The 10703-nt window shown below is 40.7% G+C and overlaps 3 protein-coding genes across 3 annotated transcripts; 2 read left to right on the top strand and 1 right to left on the bottom strand.

Annotated features, from left to right (window-relative positions):
- The first annotated feature begins 2505 nt into the window (after positions 1–2505).
- F4817DRAFT_353047 (uncharacterized protein) lies at positions 2506–3894 on the top strand. The gene is made up of 2 exons (XM_049305300.1): positions 2506–3111; positions 3202–3894. The coding sequence occupies exons 1-2, from the start codon at positions 3058–3060 to the stop codon at positions 3784–3786; spliced, it is 639 nt and encodes a 212-aa protein (XP_049154172.1). The 5' UTR covers positions 2506–3057; the 3' UTR covers positions 3787–3894.
- On the bottom strand, positions 3797–5273 carry F4817DRAFT_297467 (uncharacterized protein). Its single transcript, XM_049299752.1, has 2 exons — positions 4748–5273; positions 3797–4647 (listed from the first exon to the last, which is right to left on the bottom strand). Exons 1-2 carry the CDS (start codon positions 4838–4840, stop codon positions 4222–4224), a joined length of 519 nt encoding a protein of 172 aa, XP_049154171.1. The 5' UTR covers positions 4841–5273; the 3' UTR covers positions 3797–4221.
- Positions 5274–5923: 650 nt separating this feature from the next.
- F4817DRAFT_353044 (mitochondrial phosphate carrier protein) lies at positions 5924–7719 on the top strand. Its single transcript, XM_049305299.1, has 2 exons — positions 5924–6417; positions 6480–7719. The coding sequence occupies exons 1-2, from the start codon at positions 6124–6126 to the stop codon at positions 7314–7316; spliced, it is 1131 nt and encodes a 376-aa protein (XP_049154170.1). The 5' UTR covers positions 5924–6123; the 3' UTR covers positions 7317–7719.
- The last annotated feature ends 2984 nt before the right edge of the window (positions 7720–10703 follow it).

The raw sequence follows: 10703 nt of genomic DNA, 5'->3' as shown, positions 1-10703 counted from the left end.
AATATAATATAATTTTTTATTAATAATTTATATAAATTAAAAAATATATTAAATTTATTAATAAAATTAAAATATAATAAAAATTTTATAAATTTTATAAATAAAAATTTTTAATTTTATTTAAATTTAAATATTTTTTTACTGTATATATTAATTTTAAACTTATTACGGATAAAATATAACATATATATATAATATATTTTATTAATTTATTACAATTAACATAAAATTAAAACCAATTATTAATTTTATAACTTTTTTTATTAAAAAAAACTGTTAATAATTAAAAAAAGTAATAAAAATTTATTATTTAAATTATATTTTATTATTATTACTTTTATTTTTTAACATAATTAATTTAAATAGTTTATAATATATTTTATTATATTATACTTATTATTTATTTTATAAAAATATATAAAATTTAATAAAAAAACACAAGTTTAATTTTATTAATTTATATTTTATTAAATTTTTTAAAGTAAATAATTTTTAATTAAAGGTTATAAATAATATTATACCGTTAAAACGTTATTATTTTTACATATTTAAATATAAATAAAATTGGGTTTTAATTTTTTTTTATCGTTTTTATTATTAACTATTAATAAATTTTTTATATTTAATCGTTTTTAAATTTATTAATTAAATAGTTTTTATTTTTAATAAATTATTAAAATTATAAGTTTTTTTAAAAAATTAATGGGTTTTTTTTGTTAACGTTAACGTTTTTATTACATTTAATTTACGTAAAAAGTTTTATTATATTATTAAAATATATAATTTTATTTAAAATATGTATATTATATTTAAATTTATTAATAATTAATTATAAATAAATAATATGTATATTTATTTTAATTGTAAATAAATATAAAATATAAAAATTTATTTATTAAATAAAATATAATTTTATAATAATTTTTATTTTTATTATAATTAAAATAAAATTATTTTATTTTCGAAAATTAATTTAAAGTAAAAAAATTAATAATAATAATATAAAAGTTATTATTTTATATTACGAAAATTAAAGCCAAAAGTTTTGCACATGTTTAAATTTTAACACCGTATTTTATACGTTTTTCGACTTATTAATATTGTATTAACCATACGTTAAGTTAAAAGTCAAATAATGGCTTGTTTATTAAGTTTAAATGGTTTACCATTATATTTATAACAATATTAACCATTATAGCTTAAATAAAACCGTATAATTTTTTTTTTATTTGCACGTGGTTTTGCTAAGCTTAAATGTGCGAAACTTTTGGTTTTAACTTTTGTAAAACTAACGTTATTTATTATTTTTTTATGTTTTTATAAAGTTTTTTTTTATTTAATTTATTTAAATTATATTTATTAATAACGTTATTATAATGTTTATTAATATTACCGTTAAATACGTTAATAATAAAATAAAATATATTATTTATAAATTTATTATATTTAATAATAAAATAAAAAAATATAAAAAAAAAATATTTATTTAAATTAACTTTATTTAATTATTTATTAAAATAATTAATGTTTATTAGTTTTTTACCGGGTAAAAACAGGGCCGTAATTAAATGAAATAAAATAACGTTAACGGTTATTTTAATATAATTTACTTATTATATATTAAGTAAATAAAGTAAAATATAAATAATTATTTTATTTATAAATGTAATAAATTAATTTATTTATTACATATAAAACAATTAAAATAAAAACATAATAATAATTATAATAATAATGGTTTTAACTTTATTTATAACGTTAATAATTATTTATCGAATAACGTTTATTTTTTTAAAAAAAAATAAATAATTTATTAAAAAATTTTAATTATATTTTAATTATAAAAGTTATAATTATTTAAATATTAAAATAAAATTTACGCTTTTAAAATATATTATATTCGAATTAATTAAATTTATAATAAGTTTAATTAATAATATTAATTAAAATTTTAATTATAATATTAATTATAATAATTTTAATTATATTTTATTAAAATTTAACATATTTAATAACGTATTAAATAACGTGTTTACGAAAATATTTTATGGTTTTTATATACGTTTAATAAACAATTATTTATAATTAAAACTTTTATTAATTATAATAAAAGTTTAAATAAAACGTATAAATAATAATAAAAGTTTAAATAAAATATATAAATAATGGTAAAAGGTTAAATATTTAAATATATAAGTAATAATAAAAAAATAAATTTAAAATATTAAATATTTACAAAATATATTATTTATTTAAATCTTTAAATAATTATAATATATATTATTATTATTTAATTTTTAAAATTTTAAAATACATTATTTAAATATAAACAATTATTAATATAAATATTATATTTAATATTTATACTTTTTTATATAAATTAAACGGATAAATATTTTTTAGCTAATAATGATTATTTACTAAAAAATAATTTTCAGGTATAAAATGATTTTTACGTCCGATAACCGTTTTTTAAAACCACCCTTTGCCGCTATGGTAAGCACATGTAAGCCACATAAGATGTACTTACCTGTACTTACCGTATACATGTACACTAGAATAATAACATTTCCAAGACGCCGCTGTCGACAGTAGCTTCCTTCCCATCCCAAGCCCGCTTACCTATTAGCGTACCCCGCATACCTAGAGAGGAGGTGCATAGTAGCTTCGCATAACCAAATCAGGCAATTGACCCCTCCACCGAACGGCCGCTTATCCCTCAGATTGCAAGCTTGTACCTTGGAGTGCGTCATGCCTCGGGTCGTCCCACGATTGAGTTGGTGCTGCAGAAGCATATGATCGCTGCCAGCTATAGAAATACATACCTCTTTGGGATTAATTCAACTGGCCAGGTCGTAGAACGTGAGCTATTTGTTTTCTGTTTTTCTTGTTCCTGGTTGTGATACCTTCGATACGATTTTTGAGCTTCGACGTCGTACGAGTTATACCGCCTAGCCTAGCCTATCTAGTTAGCTAACTTTTATATACCCAAGCTTCCTCTTGAATTTATTTTTTCATCTTTAGTCCTAGACGCAGCTCCCTGAGACATTAAACGCCATGGCAGCTCCGGCATCCAAGACAATTGGCGATCTGAACGGGAAGTGGGTTCTGGTAAGCAAGCCACCACCACCACCACCACCACCACCACCGTCCCGAGCCATTCCCGTCTCCCGTTCAACCACTAACTTCTCCCTCCCATAGAACAAAACCCTCTCCGACCCCGTCGACCCAGCCCTCTCCCTCCAAGGCGTAAGCTGGCTCGTGCGCAAAGCCATCGGCGCCGCCACCGTAACCCTCGCAACGAAGCAATACCAAGGCGCCGCCACGCCCCCCAACACCACCAGCACCGAGCTCGTAACCCGCATCGACATCCAGCAGATCGCCACCGCCGGCGTCAAGGGCACCGCCGAGAACCGGTGTCTGGACTACGAGTTCCGCGAGCACAGCGACTGGCTGTTCGGCCGCGTGCGCGGGCGGAGCCGCTGGATCGGCTCGGAGGAATTAGCTGCGCACGTGGGGCCCGACGGGGAGGCGCGCAAGACGGGGGTTGTGGAGGATGATTTCGCGGCGAGGGATTGGCTTGAGGGGGAGGAGGAGAAGGGCGGGCCGCTGGGCGAGACGCATATCTTGAATCATGTCGAGAGTTTGGATGCGGGGTGGACGGCGCTGCAGGTCTGGGGGTTCCAGAATGTGGGTGGTGAGAGGAGGTATGTACGGAATGTAGTCGTGGCGAAGGACGGCACGTTTGTCAACTTTAAGATGGTGTATGACTGGGTCCCCGAGTAGTGTGCTGCATCATTGAGAGTTTCTCGGGTGTGAAGCACTCACTCTTCATCTAGCCGTGAGTTGGGGCGAGCTACTCGAGCGAGTGATATTTAAGGGAGTAAATATGAATGTCTATATTACGGTAGAATTATTCGTGTTGGCTCGCAATCTGAAGCGTATTACGTACAATTTGCGACTTCGTCTTTGCTCGAATGTGGCCTCCATTTCATGTTGAACGGTGCCCCTATAGCATAACCAGCCCGAGGTGTTGAATCCCTCAATGTAAGGAATGCTCCGTAACAATCTCGAGCCCGGTGTGATAAAGTACCTTCTTCCTATAGCGCCTTTCCCTTAATTACCCGATCTTAGCCCATTGCTTGCCATACCCTCCTGATATCGAACCCCGTCTAGATCACGTCGATTAACTCCTAGGCGCTACATCCACTCACTCATCCATCACGCTGGTCTTCTCTTGACGAACTCCTCCAGATCACTCCGCGTGGCAACCCCGAGGACGAATCTCCTATCCTCGTCGGTTACAACAGCAAACTCCTGCTTCTGACCGATGCCAGAAGCGCCGCCCTCGAAGAACTCCTCGAGCTCCTCTAGCGGTGTGGCCATCGTGATGACCTTGTACTTCTTGCCTTTGCGCTCGAAGTGCGCCATGGCTTTGGAGATGGGGTCCTCGGGTTTTACCTTGCCCGTCTCGAGCTGTGCCTGCAACACCGGTATGGCGACGTAGCCTAGCAGCGCACGAGTCTCCGAGTCTACAATCGTCAGGTGCGTGTAGTCGCGCTCGAAGGATGAGATTAGGGCGAGCGAGACGGGGTCCGAGGGGTTTAGCGAGAGAGCTGCGGGAGGCTCGAGATCTTGTACTGTAGCCTAACGTAATATGTTAATATTCGGGAGCACATCTGGTATTGAATGGGAGATGTATGAGTATTGATATTAGACTCAATTTCTCAGGGGTAATATGACATACTCCTCTATATCGGGAAGACCATTTCGACACGAACGGCTTGCCTCCTAGAGGCGACGGACCGACGTGCGCAGAACTCTTGATCGTTTGCGCCATGTCTGTATATTGTGTATAGAAATGATGCAGCAGGGGCTAGATCGGAGAATCCTGGCCTTGGCAAAGAGCTTATTAAGGCGGTCTATCCTTCTCGAATGAAAGGTTTGCCTATCTTCGGTAACAGCCTCTTCGCCTAAAGGTGGCCTCGTAATGCTAAGGGTCCGTCTCGCGGATATTAGAAAGGTTAGGTAGTTCAACGTATGAGTAAGAATTTTGGATTTGCTCGAGTCTTTGTGGAGTCTGGGATGACGGAAGATATCACGAGCTAGCCTTCCTGACAATTTCGAGGTGGGGCCCTTCCTGGTCTTTTGATGCCCCACGGTAACACAGCTCTAGTGTAAACCACACTAACTTAGAAGCTGCTATACGTTAGGTACGAGGTACGAGGTACGCACGTGTCTTGAACTTGCCCGTTGAATTAGAATTGGCTTTTAAGGTGTAATGTATTGTATGCTTTAATAGCAATATTAGCAATATGCGTTGAAATTACCCCGCGGAAGCATACTAGAGAATGGTCGTCCTTCGAGTGCTCGAGAAACATAGTAGGTAGCACTTCTGATTGCATCTTTACGTCACTTACTACTAGATATCTCGCGCAAGAAGTCAAAGCCGCAGCAGATGACTTTATAAATCCCAATTGATCCGGCGAGGTAAAAAGGAAGAAGACTCATCTTCATCTTTATATAAACTATAAACGAGCTTATCTGTCTATAAATTCAATGCTTGACCCCGCTAAATCGGAAAGTCTAATCAATCATTGGGCCCGGGCTTCTGTAACAGGGTAAGCCTGCCGACCCCTCCGACGTCACTAACAGGAGATGCCTCGACAAGGGAAGGAATCGTATTGGACGCTGAGACTACCTTGGTAGTAACCATACCTTATCTCCGGAGAATCCTTCCCTCATTCCTTTTTCCCTGTTAAATCTTTGAGCCTCCAGAATCCTTCTCCCGAATAACATTCATTTCCTTCTGTGCAGCGGCAACTAGATTCGCGATCCCCAACTTGTCAAGTCGCCTCATCGTAGTAGCGTGTTTGACATCGGGATACTGAGGTTTGCGACCGACCTCGAATTGATCGGAATAGAATAACCTACCTAAGTGAAACAGTACGTTGCCCGTTAAATCCGCTAACATATTGCGGTATCTTATTCCATTGAGTTATTATCCAAGTTTGAAGATATTGCGCCGTAGAGCAATGCACTTCAAGGCAACAGTTGATATTGTTGATAATGAAATGTCTCATGCTAACTGAGCGGCAGTAGATCGAATCGGACCTAGTCACGATGTCATACTTATTTCCTAACCAGCATATCCTCCACCAGTCCTTCGGCCCGCCGTTGAACACCAAGGCGCGGGCTACTCCGGCTACCAAGGCCACTCCGTACCAGGCCCGTCCGGAGCTCTACGCAGCCTACTCCGTCGTTGACGACGCGAAGAACAAGACGAAGCAGCTCAGCGCCGAGGCTCAAAAGGAGCTTGACAAAGCTAGCGATGCTGTCAAGGGTGACAGCAAAAAGCTGGAGCTTTACAGCCCTACTTTCTACGCTGCAGCCACATTTGGTGGTCTTCTCGCATGTGTAAGTGAATAAACTCATCATGCAATCCCTTTCGAGAACTATCTCTCATATTAGAACTATAGGGCCTGACTCATACCGCCGTCACTCCCCTAGATCTCGTCAAGTGCCGTCGGCAAGTCGATGCAAAGTTGTACAAGGGAAACTTCCAAGCGTGGGGCATAATTCTGCGACAAGAGGGTATTCCGGGTATCTTCACTGGTTGGAGCCCGACGCTGTTCGGATACTCGGCGCAGGGAGCGTTCAAGTACGGCTGGTACGAGTACTTCAAAAAGACGTACTCTGATCTCGCGGGCCCCGAGAATGCGTACAAGTACAAGACGCTACTATACCTATCTGCTTCTGCTTCCGCCGAGTTCCTTGCCGATCTCGCCCTATGTCCGTTCGAAGCCGTCAAAGTCCGCTTGCAGACGACAATACCGCCACCGTACAAGGGTACGTTCGACGGCATCAGCAAGATCACAGCGGCTGAGGGTATCGGTGGACTGTACAAGGGTCTATACCCGCTCTGGGGTCGTCAAATCCCCTACACCATGATGAAGTTCGCTTCCTTCGAGACTATTGTCGAGAAGATCTACGAGCGCCTCCCGGGTAAGAAGAGCGACTACGGCACGGGCGCCCAGACGGCCGTCTCCTTCACCGGTGGATACTTGGCCGGTATCCTCTGCGCCATCGTCTCTCACCCTGCCGATGTGCTGGTCAGCAAGCTCAATGCGAACCGCAAGCCCGGCGAGGCTTTCGGTGCCGCCGTGTCCCGAAATTACAAGGATATAGGCTTTATGGGACTGTGGAACGGTCTGCCGGTCCGAATCGTCATGATTGGTACTCTCACTGGTCTCCAGTGGATGATTTATGTAAGTGTCAAATATTACCTTTTCCCACGGGAACAAAATCCGTATTAGTTAATTGGGCGATGTGCTAACGACGCGATAAGGACTACTTCAAGATGTTCATGGGTTTCCCGACGACGGGTGGCCCCGCGCCGCCGGAGGAGAAGTAAGGTAGAAGAAGTGCAGAAAGCGAGATGGTATGAGAATTATCCAGGCGGATGCGTTGGTACATGCCTTGCTGCGATATTTGCTGATCCGGCCCGCTTTCTTCATCGCGTAAATCTTAGCAGTCGGGTTTGCCTAGGCTCTAATCAGGGGTCTAGGCGTTTGCGTTGACTGCTGCCCTCCCTTACGTATATAGTTATTTTGTGCCCTAGCAAAGTTTCCTGTTACTACTGAATATTCCCATGTCGTAATGTTGCCTTGGACTTTTAGATAGTGCGAACTAGTTACCTCTCTACTCTTAACGAAACGTTATTTCCAAGTCTTGTACGCCTATTGGGAATCCATGAGTAAAAGTGCTTGCGTGATTTATGTAAGTAACGTAACCAAATGGTATATGTCTTCGTATGATCTCTTAGAAAGACCCCTGATAGATCACCCCTTGCAGGACTACACATTCCAGTGGGTGGACGCTAAGTGGAATGAAAACTAATAGTAAGAATGTTGATGGCTCGTTCTAGACTTCGCTGCAATTATGAGCTTGACCGCCCAGCGAGTCTTCTCACGTGTACAGTAAAGCTATAAGGTGATTTATTGAGACAAGTCGCGGCTCTTACCTACAGTATGTATAAATTTATAGCATATTCGTATAAGATTCGTGCCTTAGGATCGAATTAATAGCACCGAGTGGCCAACTGCAATATATATTGGTATATAGATAGGCGAATACCTGATAATATATATGAAATGCAACGCTGATAGGTGATGGTGACAATAATCATATCATGGTGGAGCGGGGTATTCAGCTGCCATGATTTAGGTTGCCCGTATTTCCTGGAAAAGGCCTCAAGCGCACATCAGCTCGAGGTCGCACGGAACGCACGCGGGTATGTAGCCCGGATTCTGTATCGGTGCCTTCTAGAAGGCGCCCTACGAAGGGGGCAGCAGCAGATATTTCGCAGCTTGGCTGGTCAGCCCTTGCAGGCCTGCCACATGGGCTTTGGGGGACTTCAGACCGCGCGGAGCGGGATTGGGCTATGGACGCCCGCGCCGCTGTATTCCGTCATCGCGCGTTTACCACACCTTACGGCTGCAGCTCGCTCGTGACAGGTTTGCTCGTTGGCTCGCTCCCGATGCAAGGCGGCGCTTTCTCGGTTCTGTCCTGCGTGCTGATCGTCCTGGGATCGCGTGAGTGACACAAAAAGCCAAGTGCGAGAGCTTAAGCAAGCTGCGGCGTCTCACTTTTTTCACGTCAGTTGCCCTCTGGGCTGACGTTCGTATTAGCGGTTAGCCAACATCACCTGACAACGACAGCGGGAGGATAGGTAAGCACGCGGAGGAATGTTGTGATGTTGTTGTAGTGTAGTCTGCTTGCTTGTAGTCTTCGTTTTCCTGCGATCGAGATGGGATATTCGGCCGAATGCATTCGTCAGCCTTGGGGGCTGATTTGCTATTCATGGGCGCTTGCAGGACCGTATTCAGGGTCATGGAGCGATTGTCGCTGGCTAGCAAGTCTGGCAAGCCTGGCAAGTTTGGGCCAGGTTTGGGTTTAGCATGGCGAACTATCTCCGTTCTTGTGTGGGAGTTTGCCCGCTTGCATACCGTATGTCCGTCACGACCGTTGTTGGCGGCTAATAACCCCACAAAAGTCGATATTCAGACAGACCAGAGATGCATACATTGTAGCATGCATAGTCCTAAGCTAAGTAATTGGTGTCACGCCAAGTGAACAAGGAACCGATGCCTGCGGAGAAGAAGCCTGATACGATTTGCGGTAGCAAGATGCAAGTTACCGTCTTACATACTGCTGATAACTAAGTGATGGTGGGAGTCCACCGCATTGCTGTAGCAGTTATAGTAGTAGTCGTTACACTTCTGCATCGATAGTGAGATCGATGTACTTTCTCTTCCCGTCTTAATGTTGCCGCCCCTGAGTTAGGAAGAATGCTGGAAGCACGATGGAAGTTGTCTGTATCCAAAGCATTGGGACCAAGTTGTCCCTAGTAGCATCATGTTGATCACCTGCCCCTTCAAGTCTAGAGAGGACGCTTGGCTCTGCTTAGAAGCGTGGTAAGTGGAGCTTGTTGAGACATAAATTGCAAAAAGGTTCCCAAGAAACTCCTGTTCGTGGATGGATGTGGATGGATGTACGTACTGGATTCCCCGGTCCCCCCACCTTGACGAAGTCGCCGCTTGCTAATTGCGGTAACGTGGGCTTGATAGGTCTTCATTTTCAAGGTCGTAGTACCAAGTTGAAAGCTCCGACTACGACGCGGCAGGGAGAGTCGTTAAGGGGGAAATTCCCGAGTCGAATATGAGTAAGTAAATTACAATAGAAATAGTAAACAGGCGCGGTACGTAGTAGACGACCTAATATCGCTGCCTCGCGTAATGAGCATGTAACCAACTCGAGCGTGCTGTGATTTTCTTGAGTTCCTCGTCCTCGATGTAAGGTGAGTCCCGTTATGGGAAAACTGCCGTTTTTGGAACCAGATCGAAAGCCCGACTGGCTGTCACATCGAAACTAGAGCACCAACCTTCTGTTACCCATACTAGCCAGAGAGGCCGGGAAATGTAGGAATATGTATATGCAGAGACTATCTTTGTTGGGTTGTTTAGGTTTAGATAGGCAATCTTGGTACCGAGAGACTATTCTCATCCCACGTAGTTTGACTAGGTACCTAACATAGTAATAATGAGAAATGCACCTTATGCTTCATGACGACTGACGACGCACTGCGGCTTGTACATATTTGGGCTTGTATTTGGAGTTACAACAAAAAGTTACGACAGCAGTTACACGACGCGCTTAATACAGAAATGTTAATACGGAAATACAGAAAACTTCAAAAAGGAAACCACGGTCTCCAGTGGAGAAATGGCTGGGTGTTAGCCCGAAGAGCGCTAGTTTCTCTGGGGGTTACCCCTTAGGTACATGTAAGTGTCTGGTTAGGTCAAGGTATTACCCCATCTTTTTAGAATCTCCAGGCTTTTTTTCCCAGTGCTCTCTAGTGCTCCAGTGCTAAATTTGTGGCGTTGGTTCAGGGTGCTTCAGTTGTACCGTCAGCGGCACGACAACCCGGTCACACTTCCGGCTCCTTCCAATCTATCCCCCGATCGAATCCTCTTCCCATCGAACCAGCAATAGTCACTCGCTTTCTCTTTCGATTCTTAGCTGGCAACTCCTTTTAACAACTTCGACCTCGTATTCCCTCTCGCTCGACAAATTACCGTTTGTCATCTTATAAGTTTTGCCCGCGCCATTCGCTTACTTGCCGCACAAACCACAAAGAAAGT

The sequence above is a fragment of the Daldinia loculata genome (assembly GCF_022478755.1).
Source record: "Daldinia loculata strain CBS 113971 unplaced genomic scaffold F4817scaffold_89, whole genome shotgun sequence".
Classification (NCBI taxonomy): Eukaryota; Fungi; Ascomycota; class Sordariomycetes; order Xylariales; family Hypoxylaceae; genus Daldinia; species Daldinia loculata.
The sequence above is the reverse complement of the archived record's forward strand: the minus strand, read 5'-3'. Positions and strand labels throughout refer to the sequence as shown.